The sequence below is a fragment of the Ascidiella aspersa genome, chromosome 7 (assembly GCF_963924565.1).
Source record: "Ascidiella aspersa chromosome 7, kaAscAspe10.2, whole genome shotgun sequence".
NCBI classification, from domain to species: domain Eukaryota; kingdom Metazoa; phylum Chordata; class Ascidiacea; order Phlebobranchia; family Ascidiidae; genus Ascidiella; species Ascidiella aspersa.
In genome coordinates this window covers 13,229,547-13,253,118 of record NC_139453.1, presented here as the reverse complement: position 1 = coordinate 13,253,118, position 23,572 = coordinate 13,229,547, and the positions used below count along the sequence as shown (strand labels likewise).

General features: G+C 35.7%; 2 protein-coding genes across 2 annotated transcripts; both read right to left on the bottom strand.

Moving 5' to 3' along the window:
* Positions 1-2,586: 2,586 nt before the first annotated feature.
* On the bottom strand, positions 2,587-5,339 carry LOC146137919 (uncharacterized). Its single transcript, XM_083394230.1, has 4 exons — positions 5,273-5,339; positions 4,814-4,915; positions 4,146-4,270; positions 2,587-3,075 (listed from the first exon to the last, which is right to left on the bottom strand). The coding sequence occupies exons 1-4, from the start codon at positions 5,311-5,313 to the stop codon at positions 2,870-2,872; spliced, it is 474 nt and encodes a 157-aa protein (XP_083250356.1). The 5' UTR covers positions 5,314-5,339; the 3' UTR covers positions 2,587-2,869.
* A 3,202-nt stretch (positions 5,340-8,541) lies between these two features.
* LOC146137918 (cytochrome P450 2U1-like) lies at positions 8,542-20,218 on the bottom strand. The gene is made up of 16 exons (XM_083394473.1): positions 19,946-20,218; positions 19,511-19,656; positions 19,027-19,133; positions 17,771-17,895; positions 17,094-17,238; positions 16,522-16,682; positions 13,968-14,017; positions 13,017-13,170; positions 12,404-12,549; positions 12,010-12,112; positions 11,459-11,568; positions 11,051-11,172; positions 10,293-10,417; positions 9,543-9,687; positions 8,986-9,146; positions 8,542-8,853 (listed from the first exon to the last, which is right to left on the bottom strand). The coding sequence occupies exons 1-16, from the start codon at positions 20,216-20,218 to the stop codon at positions 8,542-8,544; spliced, it is 2,385 nt and encodes a 794-aa protein (XP_083250599.1).
* Between the last annotated feature and the right edge of the window lie 3,354 nt (positions 20,219-23,572).

Below are 23,572 nucleotides of genomic sequence, written 5' to 3'. Positions count from 1 at the left end.
ACTTAGCAGGTCAATATATATAGTGCGCCTATTCGGGGTGACAGGTTAACCGTAGCAGGCCCCGTCGCGACTGCTTTTTGTCAGCGTTGGGAGTTTCCTGCGGTTTCTCTTGAAGGGGAATTCGCCGCGGCAAGTTAAAAATACTCTTGTATAAAAACTCTTGCGTTATAAGGCCCGGGTTCTTTTCTACGCTTTGATAGAGCGATTCCACATTCCTATTTTTGTTACTGGGCTCCCGTTAGAGCTGAATTGCAATGGTGCATCACAGTACTAGCCATTTCTTACAAAAACGTAAAAAAACGGATAAATTTCGTTTTACGTTACAGCCTAAAGTGGTTGAAGCCTGATTTGTTTTAAGTGTATCGTCCACTTAATCTTTGTATTTCGTTTTGCATAACTTAGCTACGAATTTGCTTTAATCACAGTGACCGTTGCCACAAAAATTACTAGGACCCCAGTTTTGAGTTTAGATTATAGGCACATAGTTTAAATCACGGATATACTTTACACTTTTTCCCAACCAGTCGTTCGCAGCACGCGAGCACCTTTCCGTAATTTGTGGTCATAGTCTATAGATTGAATTGGACCATCAATGTGATCTCAAAATCCTTGTTTCTTTATTATTTTATCCGCTAGGTCCCTTGTTGCACTCAACTGATCTATTTAAAGTGTAAAACTAAGTTAATCAGAGGGTTACGACGGCCAGTTGCAAAAACTTAAAAAGGTCAGACTTTCTTAAATACAGGTAAAATATGAATTTAAAACTAAAATACTGCTTATGGATTTCGGGTATTATAAGAACATATTGCTTATTCAATCCTTGACAGATGGAAACTTTATATTTATTGCGCTACGAAGACATTGATCAACGTTTAAAATTACGTGGCTGTATTATAGTTAATTTGGAGAGTTGGGCTGCGTTATATAGTGCAACAGGCCAAATTTTCCGATCTGATAGCAATGGCGTATATATTTATTTAGTGCCTTTGCGGAACTCGGCGGAACACGTACGCTAAGTTTTCAGAATGTAATATTTTCGGAAGTGATGCCACTACTAAGATCAAACAACGCACAAACCTCATCTATCTAGCAGACACACACAGCTGCATCTCATATTTACGTAAGAGCTACGAATTGTTTTCACATTCCCTGTATTCGTTTTAGCAACACAGCGCACACACTTTAGGCAAAAAATATTAATAAATTGTAATATTTACTTTATTAAAACAGTAATATTTACAAAAATGACTACTATTTTATTAATATTATTACTAAAAGTGCATATCTTGCTAATTTTTCTATAAACGCTAAAAAGAGCAAACGGCCAAACAAAAAAAAAAACGAATTGCATTGCATTCTAAAAATGTCAAATTTTTAATTTGTGGTCGTAAAATGACCGATCTGGTAACCCCGGTTGGACAGCAACTTTTGCGAACAATAATTAGTTGAATATTATTATGTCATAAAAATATTATTAACGGAGATGCTAATACGTCTACATCTCTTCTTGTCAGTTAAGGATTTGAGGCGTACTGCAGTCAAAGGCAGGGCTTCGAAATCAGACTTATATTAAAACTCGATGGAGTCAGTTTATTACCCTGCAGTCATAGTAAGGCTACGTAAGAATTCTTAACTCGCGATTCCCGGGTCCGACGTGCGCATGCGCAATACGAAATCTAGATCTATATGGTGGAATGTTTTCGAAACGCTTTATGTGGCTGAGTAATATGTAAGACACGATTATGAGTGGATTCCTACATACTGTATACACCGTCTTTTAGTTACGTGGACGGAATACAGGTTATAGAGTCGGGGATGGAACCGGACTAATCAGAATCGGCAAATTTGACCAAGGTCGCACTCGAATTCATTCATTTTGCCGGATTTAACTTCGGGATTCGGACTTGAGTTGTTTTTGACCGTTTCCGCAACCCTGCTAGAAACTGAGTCAATTACAAATGAGCTGTTTTATCTTTGGAGCACGTCGAAGCGAAAGTACGACCTGGAATATCTAATATGTGGCTTAAAATCAACAAAAAAGTGAGCTTCTCCCGCAGTGTTTGATTTGCTTGCCATCGCTTTCAAATGACATAAACCAGAAAACGATCTCCGCCGGATTCTATATTCAGTATGTTTTGTACATGAAATAGTAGATATTAGATTGGAATTAGATTTTTCTCGAAGGAAGAGGTACGAGTCGCAATTATTTTAAGTTCACGTGAAAGCAAACACGAAAAGGGTGGGAATCACTGCTTTACATACGGATACAAAATTGTATAATTGGAAAACCAATAAGCGTAATACTTTTACCGAAAAAATATTATGAAGCGTCATACGAAATCTTTTTAATAGAATAAATTTCCTGTTTGTTTAATAAAACATCTTGTTGTGCAAAGTTGCCATTTTGTCACACAGTTGCACAACATACAAGTATACACTCACCACTATGTACTCCCGCAATTATCAGATAACAAGCATGCTTTTAAATAGTCTTTAGACTTTTCAGAAAAATATTTAAAAATATTTGCTCCCATTTGAAGTCATTTTCGTCTTTCACATGTACGGGCGAGGAAATATCTTCATACTTTACTCATTAAGTTTTCCAACAAGCATGCTTATATCACTTACACAGGACACGAGCTCTAACACTTCAACAACGCTTTAGATAAGCGTTATCGTGACTAAGGTTTATAAGCAAGCCTAATGATCAGTTTTATCTGCAAAAAACAAAACAAATTGCCCCACATTTTGGTACAGTATAATTTGTTGTCGATTTGGAGCGACAAAAATGAGAATTTTTTTCAACATTGTGCGTATAACCTTACTACAAAATCATTGAACCCTTAGCTTTACACACACACACCCTTTATTAAAGGAGAATATAGCGTACTGTCACTGTCAGTAAAAGCAGCACATTTCCAATGGATGGTAGCAGAGACATAGCACCACAACACAGGGCGATCTCTTTGTAACTGCGTGGCTGAAGCAAATTGGTGGCATTAAACTCGTTTGGAAAACGAAACTTGGTTGTATTGGTGATATGGCTCCTGAAGGCGTTTGGGCAGTCACTTTTCTCTGTAACAAGAAAGCTATTTATAGCAAAGTAAAACCACTACAAAATGCAAAATGAATATATAGGTCGGTGTCTCAAAAGGTATACAAATGGGCAACCCAAATGTAGATTTTGTTTCAAAACAAAACACGAATATGGTAATGCTGTGTCCTGATTGGTTTTAAAGAGTTTTTATCCCGATAATAGTTTTAATTAGTTTTCGTGTGAAATCAAGGCGCTGTGTGGGTTTATCGGTTTGGGCACAATTCCGCTGTAGCTAATCTGAATTACTTTTCCAAAGCTGTTGGCGTATTAGTCGAAAAGGTGTGACGAACAGCTAATTCAACCTGCTTTGTTGGCTCTAGCACAATCCTTATTACCCTAATATTATATCCCTAATATTAAAAAAAAAGTTCGCATTAGTCCGTAATTATGTATCGCATCTCCGTAGGTCAAAGGAGCAGCAAAAAACAGTGTTGTAATGACTTAAATCAGTGAATAGAATTAACTGCACTTAAGTCACTGTAATGGCTTGATTTGACTTAAGTCTTTTGGAAAATGACTCGACTTGGACTTAAGTTAAATAAAGAGATTTTTATTAAAATGTATCTTAAGTTTTGCACATTAAACAATTTTATTGTTGTGTATTGGGTTTGTGTTATTTTTTAGTTAAACTGTTGCGCATTATCGGCGGAGTTTACAAATTTTAATGGTTTAACACTTGAAATTGACTGGCTTGCATAATGACTTGACTGGAACTTGACTTGGGTAACCGATTAATTGGGACTTGGACTTGACTTGTAATTTTTGCAAAAGACTTGACTTGGACTTAAGGTATTTTTCAAATTACTTGACTGGGACTAAAGTCATTTAAAAACGACTTGTTTACAACACTGGCAAAAACACACAATATGTGGACAGATATGAGTATTGGATTATGCCTTTAACGAAAACAAGTTTGTTCCACTTCAGTAGTTTTTTTTTAATCATACCCTTTTATCAGTTTAATAGTAAAATAAGAGAAAATTAAAAAATGTAGTAGGAAAGGTAATGTATACTTAACTGAATCAAAAACAATTCATCAGGCACTTACTGGTGTGTTGGGATACGATCAAGCAATCGTACATTGTGTCGTTGTTCAAAGGCAAAATAAAGGCTGTGTGAAGTCGGTTGCCGTTGACGTTAAAACGTGGATCGAGGTCACGTGACTGGTAATACCTGAAAGCATCGATAAGAAATCGCACGCACCTTCTAAAGGGTTTCGACCAAACGCCCATAAATAATTGATATACTTTGCTCCTTGCTATGTGGGTTTTTGAATTATTTAAGTTGATATGACTAAGAAAAGGAAACAAACCCAGACTAAGCACGTATTTGAATTGCAAATTTTATTGAAATGTGCTATTTGGGCCTACAAACCGTTAAGAAATAATCAACGCCCTGATCTAAATACAAATGTTCTATGTATGTTTTGCGCAGAATATATTTGGTAAAATTTAACAAATTTGCACCTGTCCCTTATAACATTTGTAGTTGTACTGAAAATTTAAGGTTTTTCTAGTTTGTTAGAATTTTTAATAATGAAAGCGTTTATAGTAGATTATTGTTTCATTGTTTAGTTGTGCAACATGGTAGCGCTTACAGTATAACAACTAAGAACTTATTTCCAGGCAGTTTAGCATAAACGAAAGTGGACGTAACGACGAAGAAATGCCTTTTCGATCTGGATGCCGAGGAGATTTAATTTTAGCTGCTACTTACAAATAATCCGACGCAAGTTCGGGCGTTGTTCTGTGAGTGCGGAATCGCGGCCTCGTCGTATAAAGAACACCAGCCAAGACGACCGTACTTGTCAGTGCAAGCCTTGAACAAATAAACGGTTAAATTATAAAACTATGCAAAACTCCAACTGATTTAAAAATACGTTAAGGACATGCGTCGGAGTGTAGGTTGGGGTCTTTGACAGTATTTGACTGCCATTAACACATGCCAAGTATATAGTACAGTAGACCAATTACGTTGGTCTTGAATGGTTATCGATCGGAATAATAAACAAAATATCGGACAACATTAGTCTAAACTTGTTTACAGTCTGTACTGTATACGTGACATCGGAAAACATACACAGCATACTCTATATTGTTGAAAAGCATGTTAAGCCTAAACAAATAGGCAAAACAGAAAACTAGCAACTGAAGTTAGTGTCAAGGTAAAACTTGCTTTGTCTTGAAGCTGCCACGTTTCTTTGTCTTCTTTTTCATTTTCTTGCGTTTGTCCCAACCGCTCGACGGACCCGCCCTGTTTATTTTATTACTTTTGCTTTTTCCGCTGCTTTTCTTGCTAGTCCCCTTCGGATCATTTTTGTTTTTGCCAGCCTGGCATACTTCAGCCAGCAAATATAAGCAAAAGACTATAAGCAACAGTGTTAAGCCGATGCGCATGATAGCGTCTAGTTTTGCTGGCGAGTAGTTGTGTAACTGATGTAATAAAATATCAAATAAATTGTAAGATCATTTTATTTTTATTTCTTAATTATACGACAAGTTTTCGTTTTGCGAAGCTGAGGTTAATTTACAGCGGATTTCACACTTTGTCTTATTCCATACACCTGCTCTAAACTATAACTTGGTGATTTTATTACGCTTTAAGCCTGTTTAACACTAATATCCGAAAATGGAGTAGGCAGTTCGCCGTAGTTTAGTTGTTTGCTATTCATTGAGCGGATTTAAATGACGTTAATCCACATAACCATAGCGGTCCAAAATTAATTTTTTAACGCGGCTATAGCAATTTTAGGAACAAAGTAACTGACTGAAAAAGTAAAAGCGTTTATTCCTAGCTTAATAAATATCACCTATCGGAATCGGAATTTCTAAATCCCTTTATAATTTCTGCAATATCCTGCCTTTGATATGAAGTAATTTAAACCGACGACATTTATAATTTTGCAAACACATTCGATACCATTCGCATTTTAAGGTTAATTTCGAAAGACCTACTTCAAATTCAAAAATGTAAAAAATCTGACCTGGGAACCAGAACGTCTGCTACGTGAGTCATCCGTGTGTCTGAGCACGGCAGAATTTCACCTGAATCCAACGCAAGATGAATAATTGAAAACCTACAAGTTTGATCGCAGAACCGTAATGGAATAGAACGCTGCAGAATTTTATTTTCCTGCTGATCTCGGAGCAACGAAATCGATATGTCCAGATAATGTTTCGTGACGCGGTGGTTTTAAACGGATTTATAATCGCAAATTCTATTTTAAAGTACGGCAAACTTTTGTTTAAAAAATATAGTTGGAAACAGCCTATAATGTTTTGCAATATTGACGTTCAATAAATTTAGTAGTAAGGTGTTAACTCACTATAGGTAAGCCTAGACGCATTGATTTCGCGCAGCAAGCGATATTTGAGTTTCTTATATTGACTTATGTTTAGATGAATGTTGTTATATATAACCATCTTTCTTTTGTGTAGACAGCTGAAAAATTATTTAAACTTTAAACAGTAATATTTCAGAAGTGGATAATAAGCCATGGATAATATACGTTTAAATTTATTGACAACTCAAACATACAAGGAAACTACGTTTATAGCAGGTGATACGAAATTGAAGACTTGCCAGATTGCATTATGGAGACCGTTTACTTGATTAGCAAGCCTTTTTCAGTAAATGGTAAGAAAGAATTTTAGCAAGGATAATGATCTTTTATATACGGAAAGCTCATTAGGCACGAAGGTCTGCGCAGATATCAGCACTGTTTATTCATAAATAGCGAGTATACGCAAAGCTTTTGTTAATGCGAAGCTAACGTATTACGACCAACTTAGACGACCTAATAACTAACACCTCCAAATAGCGATCTCACACAAATCAACTCATGGAAAAGGCTACTTAATTTCATTTTAACAGCCAGATTTAAATCAAACCTCCAAGACAAGTTCAAGGGTTGAAAAGATATTTATATGCAGTTCACAAATTTGAAAGAATGTGAACTTTCACAGACATGCAAGTAAATTGTTGCGATCAAAGCAAACAATATTTAGTTCTAACAGCCGTTAGATTTAACTGACTAAATATATTTCACGGGTAAATGTGGTTAGCTGCTGAGCAATCATAGGGACCCGAATAAATATATAAACTGGATAAGCTTAAGGGTTAATTAAGCGAACGTCTTAAAAACAGCTGGCAACTAGACATTGCAACCTTAAAGCGCAGTTGGTATCACAATCACAAAACAAAAACGCACTTTCAAGCCCAACATACAATAATACCCCCGTTTCTTGAGGTTGAAGCGCGACTAAGTATCTGAGATGACGTTTGAAAAGGTGGGGAGATGTGGGACCAGTGAGTCACTTTTTACGTTTATGCATGCGCAGGTTTTGTTTGCCTCAATCAACGTTAATCTATCCTTCAACATAGCACAACATTTAAGGAGAGAAAAGTTGTTTATTTTGCATGACCAAAAATACTACTCTTGTGAAACATTGGTCCACACCCATGGGGACCATTGGTTCAAGGGTTGGGGACCATTTGTTCACAACATCTTATTGAAGAAAAATAACTCAAGCATCGTCTAATACAAATTCAACTTTCGCCTGCATTATTTGCTAATATATTTTTAGGACTATTAACATGGTTTTCCAGTTCAATATATATTTCTAGCAAACCAAAAGAAAATTAGGAAATTACTATGGCCCATTTTATAGACAAAATTGACCTCATCGCAAGGCTACCACCAACTTCTAATTTTAGAGCTGCCGTAGAAGATGGTAAGTAAATTATCTCTGTGATTTGTTTACTCGGTAGGCGAACAACATTGCTGAATAACTGATCCACTTGTCCCCACCGGGTTGTGAACCATTGGTCCCTATGGCGGCCATTTGCACTTAGCATGGCCTGAATTAAAACTTGACTAGCTTTTTAGGTTTACTATTTGCCATCACCTAACTAAAATGGAAGTATAATTTTTACTGTTAAACAACATTCCGTATGCACTTTGCTCTAGTACAAAATACAAATTCTAGATGTGAAAGTTTTACTTTTTTGCCTTAAAAATTGTTTTATTATCTCAAACTTACACAGATTTCCGTCTTGTTTGAAAACTTGTAAACAAAGATGGCGTTGCATCTCGATACAACATCCGAAATTTCAAAACATTAATTTAAAATGGAAAGAGGAAAAAACTCCTGAGTCACTGGTCCGTAGGATCCACTCGTCCCACATATTCCATATCGCGTTGAGGGATAATAATAGTGCCGTAATTCAAATAGAGTTAAATAAGATATACCCGAGTTCTAGAAGAAAAACTTATAACGTTTCAAACGAGTAAAAGTATTGCTTCAGCAAGAAGTCGCGCAGCATAACAGGTTCACAAGTAGTAGGTACAGACACAAGGTAACGTTTTGGGTCTACATCTTTTCTGTTGTTTACATAACAAGTATTCAAAATAGGCGGTCGACCAGAAGAGGATAACTGTCGCCCTATTTGCGCTCAGTAAGCACAACCTGAAACTCTCTAGGCGGAAGAACGATATTGCTACTGCCAGGAACCATAGATGGCGCTCCATTCACCGACTCGATGTGGAAGTTCCTGATGATCTCCACGAATAGAAAAAGGACTTCGGCTCTAGCCAAGCGCTCGCCCATGCAAAAGCGAAATCCGGCGGAGAAGACCATTACTTTAGGTGAAAACACGAACCTGCCTTGTTCGTCGATGTGCCGGTGGGGGTTAAACACTTCAGGTTTTGGCCACAGATCGGGATCCATACAGGCGCCGTAAAAGTTTGCAGTTACCTTGGTGTGGAAATGTACAACAATATTATGTGAGGCCGGGGAGAGCAAGATAGGTTTAACCATTTAAAAAAATAAAAAGTTTTTCTGTTTTTTTCGCTCAAGGACGTGATAAATAGAAGGATATTGCCACACCTGTGTTCCCTTGGGTATGTCGTAGCCAAGCAGTTTTATGTTGGAGGCGGCTTTGTGGTGAGACATGGGAGCAGGTATACGAAACCTTAGAACCTCTTGTAGAAACGCGGAGGTAAGTGGCAAGTCTTCCTTCATCGAAAGTGAAAACTTTTCTCCTGGTTCTTTTTAAAAATGTGAGACAAGGTTTAACCTTTTACACGAACCATTATCTTTATTTTCGAACTTCGGTCTAAACTCTAAATTGTTGTCAGGCATGTATAAAATATTTCGCATTTTAGGATCATACGATGGGTTATTTGAAATAATTTAAGTTACTCTTGTACCACATTTTTGTTTTTTACTGGAAAGCCAGAATTGTTATTGTTTGTTTGTACTTTAAATTTGATCCATCCTGTTGAATCAAATCATTATTATGCGAAACAGAGAAAAAAATAGTTATGCAAGCTTATTGAACCGAAATGTATTTGGTGGCTGGTGTTTCGCTTAAAATAAACTAAACACAAAATAAACTCAAACCAAAGTTAATGCAAATACACTTAAGTTAAAGCTCCACTTACTCAAAACATCAAGGATCTCTTTAACTATAGGGTGGTAATATTGTGGATGGTTTAGGAGCAAGATTAGGCACCAGCAGAGATTAGTGGAAGATGTTTCTGTGCTGGCCACGAAAAGATCTCGGGTGTACACCTTCAGTTGGTCGTCCTAAAAATGCAGTGAACAACTAGTTATTTTTAATGTTTAGCTACGGTTTAACCGCACATTTCAGAAATGTTGCCAAAAAGTTTTGGATATAGTTGTGCACAACTTTGAAATGTCTTTTTAGCTTTCTTTTGCGATTTAAAGTTGTTTGTCGTGAAAAATAAGTTTGCCCGTTTTCCGAAAACTCGAAAAAAAATTGGGGAAAACCTTTATAAAAACGAAAGCAAACGACAACAATTCATTTATTTAAGATGTCACTATAAGAGCTGTCCAAACGGGGTAATTCGCCAGAGACCCCTGAAAACCGTCTCTCACCAAAAACCTATTCTAAATATGGCGCATCAATCATGAAAACGACGACTAGTATCGCAACTAGTACTGCATCACAGGTACTTAATTACCACAGATATTTGATCACCTAAGGTATTGGATCACCACAGGTATTTGATCACCACAGGAATTGGATAACCACGTGAATTGGATCAACACAGGTATTTGATCACCACAGGTATTTGATCACCACAGGTATTTAATTAACACAGGTATCTGATTGTTCCCTTTGCTTGTTTTGAAATAACAAAATTAGTAAAATACAGAAGTCAACCTACGGAGAAAGAGGTTTCTTGTTCCTGCGTTCTGTTGAGCTGTTCCTTAATATAAGCTCCCAAAAAGTCGGTTGCATTTTCCGGGTCGAAATTCTCCTTTCGTTCGTCAACAAACTCCTGAAACAAATCTGTTGCACAGTACAAAAGAATAAATGTTGGTGCTTAATGTATGTTGGCATGCTATCGGATAAGCCAATGGCTCCCAAACTTTTTGGCTCGCGGCACACTAAAAATATCTTAAATATTTCGCGGTACACTTTTAACAGAACAACAATAGAGTCATTTTTACAATCGCCCTTTAACACACGACAAACTATATGTATGTCTCAATATGAATAATTCGTAATATGTAAGGCGTATTTAAGTCTCTGCCTATTGGTAATACAAATAACCTTTCCAAAAATACAAATAGTTTCGCCGCACACTTGACAATCTCTCCCTGGGATAAACTATACGTACATGTCGGTATATCAAAAAAGTAATCATATTCACATTTGCTAAGATTTTAATGAATAACCATATCGAAGACAAACATAAAAAATAAACATGTCCTATGTGAGATTTTTTAAAGTGCATTAAATATAAACAAGCAGGTTCAGTGTTCACTGTTCATTTGACGAAGTATTTACAAAATCCGCAGACTATAAGTTTTTGTTATTACTAGGAGGAATACGTTTCGTTTTACTAAAGTTTCCAAGGCGACAAGGTTGTTGCATAGCTTGTAAACAGGTTAATAAATATAATACGTAAAATGAAGTTACCCGAAAGTTCACCAAGATAGGATTTGACAAGCTGATTGGCCTTCTTAAATGGAGGAATATAACGTAGATTCCAAAAGAGAATAAGAAGCATTGTTTTGTAGGCCATTTTCGGCTCATAAAATCTAACACACATTTTTCGTTAGGTTTAAACAAAAAGAGTAAAATATACCTTATGTTAGATTGTTTTTGTTATGGAATTGCAGTGAGGTACAAATGTGTACAATTCGATTATTTTCTTGACTATGCATTAGTTTTTACTCCAATGTATGTTCAAGTATACATGTTGATTAGCTGTATTGTCTTTCAAATTATATTTCAAAAAAAATTTCTCCTTTTGAAGAAGTATTTTAATGCATTTTACAGGTTATATTTTAGGAAGCCTACGTATTCCGTAAAGCAAGCACTTACACTCTATTCAGAACTGTGAACAAACGTTTAAATTGAGGATTTGATTCGTCGACCCGCTTTCCCAAAATCACAAGAGATGCGACGTTCGAGGTAGATAAAGAAATAACAGGCTGCGGATAAAAAATGTTTATAGGTGGTTTATGACAAACCTAAAAAAAGAAAATTATTTCAACCAAAGGGACATAAGTACAGAAAAAATACATTTTTCAAACGTAACTAGTAGAAATATAGACCAATATTTTCTAGTAAATCTACCAAAATACATTATCTCCATAACTAGACGTTTACATAAACTGTTTTTTTCCAATCCCATTTTTATTTAAAATAGTTACTTTGTAATTATGGTTCTTCAAAGTTTTAGTGGTTATTACGGTCGTCTTCTTATGCTCATCAGGATTGGTTACACTAAACGCTATTGCGTACAATTCATGTCCTTAAGAAGGTTGTGTAGTTTGTCAAAACGTTGTAGGCTCAAAATAATTAGAATAGAAACTATCTCAATTACATAAAACTAATGTTTGATTATTTGTTACAAAGTATATTTTACTAACATTAATAGTGAAAGGGGAACTCCCCTTCTTACGAAGGGCCTCGATGAGCAGGGATGATTCGCTCAGCAAAATATTTTCCATTTTGTTTTTTTCCAAACCACCCCTGCAATTGTTTCAATAAATTTAATGAGATACACTTGATGCAACATTTTAATGGTCATTTGCAACGATCAGCATTTTACCATTAGAAGATCGATATAAAATAAAATCAAAAAAACATTTCATACCAGTTCAAAAATATATTTTGGAACAATTTTGCGAAAGATGTACATTAATAATAAACATAATTTTACTAACTAAAATACGGTTTCATGGAGTGAAACATAATCAACAAGCTTTATAGGTACACATGAATTGCCGGAAACTAAATGTTAAATAAAACACATGTTCTCACTTTTTGAGGATTTGCATTCCGAACTGACGCTGCTTCCTGTATACATCACTGTCGTCGACAAACATGATCCCCAAATCGTGTGAAACCTGCGTGTAGACAGCCAAATTTGGCCTTCCAGTGAGCTCGCTGGATTGTTTGACGAACGCCTGGATGTTTTAAATGATTTGTGTAAATGACAGGTGTGGTGATCACACAACTTAAAAATGGGTGTATATTTTAGGCAAACAGTCGTTTTGCCTAAAAGTACATCAAATTATGATTTATATATTGCGTCGCATTTCCACTTTTATTATATTGAAAAGGTGCGACACTTATATGGTATGCAATACTAATACAGTGCTGTTACCAATAGGAAGACCCAACTATTTAAGTAAAATATAAGCATGTATAAAAGAAGAACATATAGTATGGTAGCCTTAGCTCATTTGTCTTACTAATGCGTGATAAACTTAAACGTTACAAATTGTTAAACAGCAAGGTGTCTTGCAACATTGGCTAGGGTGCAAGCTGTAGTCTACCGCCAAAACCACAAACAAGTAAACTATAATAGATACACGAGAGTGATAAAAACAATTCCAAGCACTTCGTTACCTATACTGGGGCAATTATCTACCTCATAAATGGCATCATATGTGTTGAGTACCACAACGTCTTTTGATCCCAATCGAACGGACATGATAGGACCGTACTTTTCCATGCTCCATTTATTGAAGTCTTCGTGGGGAAAATCGCTGCAGTAAGGAAGAACGCCAAGGAAGGGTATTCCTCTGGCACCGGGTGGGAAATTGTGGTGGGGCCTTTTCCACCAGAGGTAAAAAGCCGCCAAGGCACATGCAGTTAGCGTGCACCACGTTGTTACAGAAAACAGATAAACAATGGCTAACATACTACCGGCTCTGATAGGTTGGCAAATATAAAGAAAAATTGTATAGCACTACTACATTTGCGCAAATCTATACCATCACTGTGCTTATTGGAGTGGTCATCATAACAAGCCGTTTCTATTGCATGTGATCACATGTAATAATCACATCAAACATTTCCAAAACACAACATTCTCCAACACAAAATAAAGCAATTTAAACGCATTCTGGCATAAAGGAAATCTTAGTTTTGTTAGATAACGTTCACGGAATCGAGGACAACATGAGAAAAACGCCAAGAAATTTTTGAGTGCGCAAATAAATACCACTTGTCTTTGTGCAAATTTTGAACTATTGTTAAATGACCTAAAATTATGGCGTATTTTGTTAAGAGAAAATTCTTGTTAATCCACTTCAATATTCGGACGCCAGTGCTGAAAGTTTTGTTTGCAACAATGTTTTTATTTATGACCGCTGCGGTCGGTGTATACGACATACGCTATCGCACCATATGAACCATTACAACGTTGTCACACAGGAAGTGCTGCATTATAAATTGTCACGGCACAACGTTTCTTACGTAGTGCTTTGTCACGATGTAAAGTCTACAGGGCTTTGAGCTAAACCATGCTGCTTATTTCTTTCTTAACATTTGCTGAATAAAATCGCACATTTTCTAGTTACCCAAGAATGGTTCCTACATTAGTGAGACATTTACCATGCCGATGTTGCACAGTTTGTAGCTGTTAACCTGATAAGTTATAAGTTGAATTGTTATAAAACAAACAATTGGGAAGTTAGTTGAATCCACAATATTTAATAAACTTTTATACAGTTTAGTCGTATTCAAACAGTACCTTTCTTTTATCTGGCCCACTAGGTTTGTAAATAAATCTCATTTTATGTTTTGAAGGCATACGCTACCGTGCTGCCAAATTTAACAAGTACAATTTATAAACCTTGTTCAAGAATGTAGCAATGCGATTTTTTCTGCAAGTCTTGCTTGTGTTCATTTTAGCAATGCGTTCTGGTACCATCCGTTTCGTAAACAACTAAATACACTGCGACTGACACTAACTTCACACTAACAACTGACCGTTTGCTCGGCTTTACGCGAGTAGCCTTTCATGCATGAACGTTCGTTGCTCGAGGCACTGAGTCAGAACCGTTGTCCACAGCGCCGATGACAGAAAGGCCAGTGATGACGCAGCGTTATATATTTAGTCCACGAGTGCACGTGTAAACGATTTAATATATATTATGTATATATATTGATATTTGGAATATATATTTATATCTATTACGCGACTTGTTTTGTTCTTTGTGTTTTTTTGTGCAAAATGTTGGATAGTTTTTTTAACAAGTCATCGAAGTATCCATCTACGTCGTTTTTGGTGATGCCCCTTTTATTTACAGCAGCTGATCCAACCAAGGCTAAAATACGCTAAATTAAAGCATTGTTTGTGTTACGTCAAGAATGTTCGGGGAAAGGGCAATAATCGTTTATTACCGACGTAAGTTTGTTACGCAAAATAATTTGTTTCGCATTCAGGTACCACAGACTATACAATTAATGCAAACAGTTGCGATTAGAGGCAAGCATTGAATAAAAGTCACACCAGGATCATCTCACATGTAAGTAGAACGAAATTGGCGCATTGTATCAACGGGCTGTTGCTCAACAATTAGGCGATCTTGCGACAAAAAAGATACAGACTTATGGAAAACGAAGCAAACGCGTTTACTAATTGTACGATATAAAAGAGATTGCAAAAAGTACACCTATATGAAACACAACTAAACAAACTTAATGTAGCTCATGCACAAGTCGAACGACAATTAACGCAAATAAAGCACAGTATCCTCTCTTGAGAAGATTTAGTAACGCAAATGTCCCTGCCAGTTATGGAAATTGACATTTTATCAGGTTGAGGTATAACTCAATATTACTATCCATGGCAAATCTCAATACGATTGAGACGTCAGAAGAAAAAGCGATGATAAGATAAACACTTAACCGTTTTATACTACGGTGTATTTCCGTAGGCTGCAATACTTTTTCTGCCCTTTTTCGAGTGTGCAAACAAAAGAAACAACACGCACTACCATTTCACTTTGTATGGATTTAGGTAAGGTCAAAGTCATTCATCATTGCTGGTCATTAAGCCGAGCAGTAGTCAGGTGCGACTCTGATGGTAGATAATAGTATATAATGATATGGCTGGATTTTGTCACTTTATTCTACGTGCGTTTAATTAATTGAGCAATAATAGTGATTTAGCTCAATTGTAAACAGAAGTGCGAAGCATAAAAACACGTGAGTAAAACGAACTTTATTTTCAATCTCACTAAACTTACAAGGTTCTATCTATTTTGGCTCTAAGATGGATTTTTCACCCAGCGTTCAGGATTATTTTTATTCAAATAAATTTTGGTTCGGATGATTTGTAGGTCATAAGTATATAGGTAACTATTCTACAAGTTACCTTGATAGGGAAAGTAACAATGCGGGTTAAAAATGCGATATTCAATCGGATACACAAATACAGGGTACCGTTGAAATTTGCTCTCGTTAAGAAATGATCTTCGACCTAAAGACGTTTAAACACCAGTTTTGTAACATTCTAAATTGGCTATAGAAAAGCGAATAAAGCATTATTTGAAATAGGGCCTAAATAGACGAATGTAAGTTGCAATAAGTCTTATTTCAAACTAATACCGTCTTGTTAAAACACTAAAAATACAAATTCCATTAAAATACCCATCGGATTTTAGTGCAGCTAAAAACGTAACGAGGCCTATAGAGCGTGGACAAATACAAGCCCCCGAAATACAAATTAAACCCTTCGGAATAACATTAAACAATATTTGTCTAACAACAAACCTAATAGCTAACCAACCCTCGCCCTAACTCGGTCGTCCTCCACCCGATCCAAATGATATGAATGTTATTTCAACAATTTATATCTTATTTCAATGATTTTGTGTTTTGTGTTTGATAATACTTTTTGCACATGGTTTATAAGGGTGATCAAGGTTTACATTTATAAAGTATAAAAAGTTTTACTACTTTTTTGCAGTAATTTTGTCGTTGCTATTGTTGCTGTTTTACATTTCTACCATTGTAGTAATCGTTTACTCTATTTACAGTATATAATGATCATTAAAGGTAATCGCTTAAAGTTAGTATTTGTGCTGCCTTCAATAAATATATATCTAAGACCGTTATCGCAAAGCAAAACAATAGTTGGAAACCTGAGTTCCCTCGGGTATGTCGTAGCCCATCAATTTGACGTTGGAGTTGGTTTTGTGATGAGAGATAGGCGCCGGAATACGGAATCTCAGCACCTCTTGTAGAAACGCGGATGTCAGCGGCAAGTCATCCTTCATCGAAAGGGTAAACTTTACTCCGGATCCTTTGAAAAAAATCAACGCAACGATCAAATAGTTTATTCACACAACTTTATAGTATTTGCATGTAAACATTTTACTTGTCAGGATCCATGGGCAATTAAATTTGAATAAGTAAATATGTTTTATCGTAGCAAAAATATTAGCTAATATTCTACTACACTTACATATTTTTGCTGCTGGAATCGGTTATTTGTTAATCGCTTGTCAGCATCAGTGCCATCAAATGTTGTGCAAGTAATTTGGGCCTACATAATATTTTACAAAATACGCTTCGGTATCTTCGAAAAAACTATGCAGCCAAAAATATATGTCATCTGTGCCGTGGGAATTTAATTCGTTCGTTTAACAAACCAAACACAGCACATCGTTAACAAACCAAAATTGTTTGAATCTTAACTTAACGTCACTCTCACCCAACAAGCCTAGTATCTCGTCAACTATAGGTTGGTAATATTGCTGATGATTTAGGAGCAAGATTAGGCACCAGCAGAGGTTGGTGGAAGATGTCTCGGTGCTGGCCACGAAAAGATCTCGGGCATACACTTTCAATTGGTCGTCCTGAATATGCAGTTGAATCGTAGAGCTTTTCAATTTTTGAAAAACGATTTGTATACTCTCACAATATATGTAATTGTTTTTTTGTAAATTGGAAACAGTGCTGTTAAAGTGATGTAAAATGTAAGTGAGGTATTTTTCTGTAGCAATTTTAGTGTTGTTGTGACCATCCGTTTGTATATGTTTTAACCTGGATAATTACGCATATTTAGGTAAATTTAGCTTAACTTGAACATGGTGCCTAGAAGTTGGAAAAATGCACAAGTTTCGATAACATATAATATGTATAGAAAATATAATCAACAAAACGAAAAATTAAACAAAGGAATGCATCTGGACATTTTTCTGTATCCTCGAAAGATCATTGATTTAGAGAAAGTGTGATAACTATTTTCTAAATGATTACCTGACTGTGCGTTTCGCAGCCAACAGATGTTGTTATAGGGTGTTTTGCAAGGCGCCCAACATACCATCATTTGTTTATTCCGCCTGTTCGTTTTTTGGTAATAGGGCAAAAACAATAAAAGTAACCTACTGAAAAAGAGGGATCTCGATCCAGCGCTCCATTAAGTTGTTCCTTGATATAAGCTCCTAAGAAGTCGGTTGCGTTTTCCGGATCAAAGTCCCGCCTCCGTTCGTCGATAAACTTTTGGAATAGCTCTGTACAAAGCGTAGGCCTAAGTCAAAACAATTAAGAATGCAACCCAAGTATACGCAAAATAAAATATACCCTGCTCTATAGGATGGATTTCGAAAAGCCTATATAGAATAGATATAAAACCTATAGCAACTCGCACTAACGAAATATATAATAGCCGAAAAAAAAATGCAAATTCTTACGAACAGATCAACCAAGAAGGTTGATTTTTCGATGTAAGTTTTGTGTCGGCAGAAAAACTTGTAAATAAAACTTTTTTTAACGTATATATATATAACAGGCACATTTAGGACAGCGGCGTAAAAAGCAAATAATAGAAACGAAAATTACCCGTCATTTCACTAATATAATTACTGACAAGCTGGTTAGCCTTCTTGAAAGAAGGAATATGTCGAAGATTCCAGAACAGAATAAGAAGCATTGTTTTGTACGCCATTTTTGGTTCATAAAATCTTAACAAAATGTTTGGGTTATTTATAACTACTATATGAGTGCTTAGTAGAAATAAATGTAAACCATAGTGATTCTACTAAAATATAAAAGTACAGTGAGTTTAAGCAGAAGATTGGTTGGACTAACCCATTGCTATTTATTGTTATTTGTATGGATTTATATGCATTAAATCTCTTACCTGTTTTTATTTTTTCATTTATAATATGATCCTTAGGAAATTAGTTACATTCTTCACAACTAACCTTATGAACGGTTTACAATTTATCTTTGACAATAGCTACTGTTTGAAAGTCCTTAGTAAAAGCACCTACACATTATACAAGAGTTTAAACAATCGTTTAAATTGAGGATTTGTTTCGTCGATCCGTTTTCCCAAAATCACCAAAGATGCAATGTTGGAAGTCGAAAGAGATATCACAGGCTGTAAACAAGTAACCAAATGTGATGGTATCACTTTTACGTCACATCTAAAACCAAAAAGTTGTTAACCCCAAAGTCTGAGAAATTGTGTTGAGCTTTACGCATTAATATAAATAATTTTTTTATTAAGATTACTGGTTACAAAATAGGTACATATAAAAAAATATACGCAAATGCTTGGCCTTATTTTCTTCTTAGATCATTGAAAAAATAACATAATACATTGGTGTTAGTTTTTCCGATATCAGTTGACATTTCACCAACATTTAAAATAAATGGGGAGCTCCCTTTCTTTCGAAGCACTTCGATAAGTATCGATGATTCGCTCAGCAAAATCTTTTCCATTTTTGCTTTCTCCAAGCCACCACTGCAATCGTTGAAGTTTTAATTACCATTTTTAGTACGCTAAATTTAAAATTTTGAACATTTTTAGTTTTACATTGAGCGATAAATCATTAACATTTTCCACGGTTTTCCGAATCCCTAATAAATATAGCGTTAGTATGAAGCATCCTACCAACCAACTACGCAACATTTTTAGTAAATATTTTTGTGTTTAGAAGTGTGGTAATTCAAAATAAGCATCTTTATTCAAAACAGTAATGAACGAACTCAACCAATACCAGAGACTTTATTAAGCTAACGTGTTTGAGCGAGTAATATCAGGCATATAAAATCTGTGTCACGAAATGAATCAATGTACATAAGACACGCGGAGATATATAATCAACCACATGTTCTTACTTTTTGAGAATTTGCATTCCGAACTGTCGCTGCCTTTTAAAGGTATCACTGTAGTCGACAAACATAACTCCCAAATCCTGTGTCTTTTGCGTGTACACGTGTAGATTCGGCCTTCCGGAAAACTCGCTCGACTGCTTGACAAATGCCTGCAGTTAAACATGAATTGTACACGTTGTTGGGTATACATCATCACGAAACGAAAATGCATGGTATGTATTTGGTCTTCATTTCAGACGGATTTTGTATGAAATACGGAGATCAAGTATATAATTTAGGTAAGGCTAACATATTTTTTGTGCAGCTGTAAAATTTAATATTTGCTTGTTAACAAGGCGAGCTATAATCTCCTTAAAATAATAAAACGTGCTGTTAGTAAATGTATGCGACCAGTTAAAATGTCCTCCTAAACACTACTATAGCTAGGCGAAAATATACCTCATATATCGCATCGTATGTGTTGAGCACCACAATGTCTTTTGATCCCAATCGAACAGACATGATAGGGCCGTACTTTTCCATGCTCCATTTCTTGAAGTCTTCGTGGGGTAAGTCGCTGCAGTAAGGAAGAACGCCAAGGAAGGGTAGTCCTCTGGCACCGGGTGGAAAATTAGAGTGGGGCCTTTTCCACCAAAGGTACAAAGCCGCCAAGGCACACGCGATTAGCGTGCACCACGTTGTTACAGAAAACAGATCCAATATGGCTTCCATACTCTACTATATAGTAAAGGTTATCATTGGTTCATCAACAAATATACAAATAAGTAATTTTATCCCGAATCAGCACTCCGGCGTTAAAAATCAGATAAAAGGGTCATTTAAACTAGTGGTTGGATGTAAATTGTTTTCAGCAAATTTATTTTTCCTTGCTGTATTCGTACGTTTAGCGATAACCACAGTAAACCACTTCCCATTTGGCCAAACAGTTTTCAAAAAGCTAAATGGTTGTCAATCTAAGACAAAGCAGTGCAACGTGTTTTGGCCCAGGGGCTTTTATTTTAGTTGGTAAAAAGTTTACGTAAAAGTTAAAATAACTTGACCATTGTAGCATTGAAAAATACTGTAAACTATAATTTAATACTATGGCATTATTTTGTGCCGGGAAAACTTATCCGAGATCCGCTCCTTCTGTATTATATACGCGGTTAGTGTTGGTCTTCTTAACTGTAATATTTAGGTTAGTTGCCGCGTTTGTATGACATACACACACATGACTGACCATGGTAACTTGGTCAAACCCGTAAGGCTATACCGGTATTTATAAAATCGGACATAACGGTATTTGCTTTAAGTCATTTCTCGCAGTAGGTCATTTGTCTGCAGATAGAGATGTATGGGCTGTATAAAACTAAATCGTTTCATTTTAACACTATATTATTTTATCACTGTCCAACAAAATTGAAATATTTTCAAAGACGTTCTCTAATTCCTTCAATTAATCAACTAATAAACAAAGACCATGCTGCAAGACAATGCTGCAAGTACCTATCGACCCAAATTATATAAGCTGAACTTGTAAATCATAGACTTTTAAGTGTGCCGCCCAATTTACAAGAATGCAGATTTTAGGGGTAAATAGAACGATTTAAGAAGTTTTGAATTCTTTGGTTTTAGGAAGGAACATAAATAAGATTATTTTCTTTAATCCTATTGTACGACACTGAGAGTGACCTACATTTATAAAACACAACTATTGAAGTCCATTTTAAACCCTTGTTTAAATCTGTTTTAAAACAACTGTTACTCCGTACTTCACTTCTAAAATTTATATAGTGCGCTGAATTGAACTTTATTTAACATACTGATACTGGCAAAGATGAACTACACTTCACTGGTAGACATCTGGTTTGGCTTGAAGCCAATGGCACAGCACAAAAGTAGCTCGAGGCACTAAATTGAATTTGTTGCTCCCCGGTTGTGCCACGAACTGTGGAACACTCAGAAATGTCGATTTACAGATGACTCAGCGTAGAAGCACTTTTTATGGCCCATGAACCAACGCAGCACCACATGTTAATTGTGTTAAGCCAAGAATTTGTGGCATATACATATTTATAGCTTTGCTACAGCACGACAAAAAGCCCTTACACACAGCATGTTGATTTTATAATCTCTGAAAATTGTAACAAACCAAATATCTACGACTGATCAAAACTATTTTCCAAATTGAAATAAACACTTGTGGAAAGATATGTGCCGTGGGCAAGCGGATATTTCAATTTTTGAAAGTGGGATCAAAGTTCTTTGTACCCGATAGTACCCGAACCAGTGGTTGAACGGGCCCTTATGCTAAGTTAATTACTGTGATAACCCATTTATAGTATAGTCTTTGCTTCATAAAGAAAATTGACACAAATAAAAAGTAGCCCAATTGGACATAGAAGGGCGGATCCAGGATTTTTTTGGGGGAGAGGATCATAACATTTTTTAAAAATACCAACACAAAGTTGTTTCATAACCAGAAGTTGAAGCGTTTAATGTTCATTAGCTGATGCGTCGATCAAACAGACGCAGCGCAACACCACACACGATTAGAAACACACAGTAGCCACGTGAACAACATGCAACCATGCAAGCCACAAAGTCTTTAACCTGCTGTTCTGAAGCGAAATCCTGTAAAAATATATAACTGAAGTTATCTATGGCGTGCATAGCGGCAAGCACAGAAACTTGCATGTATTTGTTTCAAGTTGCCAAACTATTACGTTTGAAGCACACAATATTGCTCATTATATTGGCATACTTTAAATTGACAAAAAATGCTAATCTAGAGTATATGATTTCATGCAGTACAACATGCCGACCATGCCGTGTATGTGCACGGTGCGTTTTGGTGGAAAATATTTGCTTAAAACAGGTATAAATGTAGTAAAACATAAACAAACGTTCGATGGAAAGGCAAAAAAAAATCGAGAGTTTATATGGTAAAAGTTGCAAAAACATTAGATATAGAAATCCAAGTGAGTCTTTCGCGCTCGCTTTCTAAGCCATCACACAAGACAGGGGTTCTTAAACTTTTTTTACCGCGGAACCCCTAAAATTTTCTTTCATCTCGTGTGGACCACTGTAGGCAAAAAAAAGTATTTTTAATTAAATTGATTTCTTTAATAAATTGGTATCTTCTTAAATAAACACTAATATTTCAATTAGACCTTCATGGAACCCCTAAAACTAGTTCAAGGACCCCCAAGGGGCCCATGTAGCCTACCCCAGTTTAAGAACCCCTGAAATAAGAGCAAAAGTTTGATGACCATTTATAAACAATTACGACAATTCTAAAGGTTCAAGTTAGGCAAATCACCTGGATTAATAATTACCTTATTTAGTAATAATAATTTCCAATAAAAACATATCCTTTCTTCCCTCTTTTAATATTACAAAATTAGAAAAAGATTTAAAAATTGTAAATTTGTGAAAAAAAAGACCTATAGTGATACAACAACAAGTTGTTTAGATTTCTGTTTAACAGAAACAATTTTGATACTAAAACCGGTTAAAAACTTTGCGGTGCTTTAATATTTCTTTTTTGAGAGCTGCGGGAACCAGAAAAGCTTTACATCTTAACCGTTGTTCATCGGCGACGTGAAGCCTTGTCTAAATAACCAGGATATTAATATATAGGCCTAAATGTTCTGCGTTTCTGTAGAATTTTTTCGTATTGACGATTGCAATCCTGACTGACATGAGAAAAACATTATATTTGTAAGTACTGTGGGATGTGTTATTGGCTAGGAGAAAACACCAAGGACTATAGGTTTCCTGAAACAAACACCTTCTGCTAAGAGTTTATGAATGTTTATATTGTATGAGGGCTTGAAGTCAAAAACTTAATTTCGTTTTGTACGAGATGATGATGTTTAAAACAAACACAGTGGAAACAACCACGCAACGCAGATAACTTGCTGTGTGCGACTGCGACTTAATCAAATTTTATTATCAAGATAACGTTAAACATTATGCATGTTTATAACTAACTTGGTAAAGGATTCCAAAACATATACATCAACCTCCGAAAAATGTGTTTAATTGGTTAAAATTTTCATTTTAATCTCATGTTTTAGTATT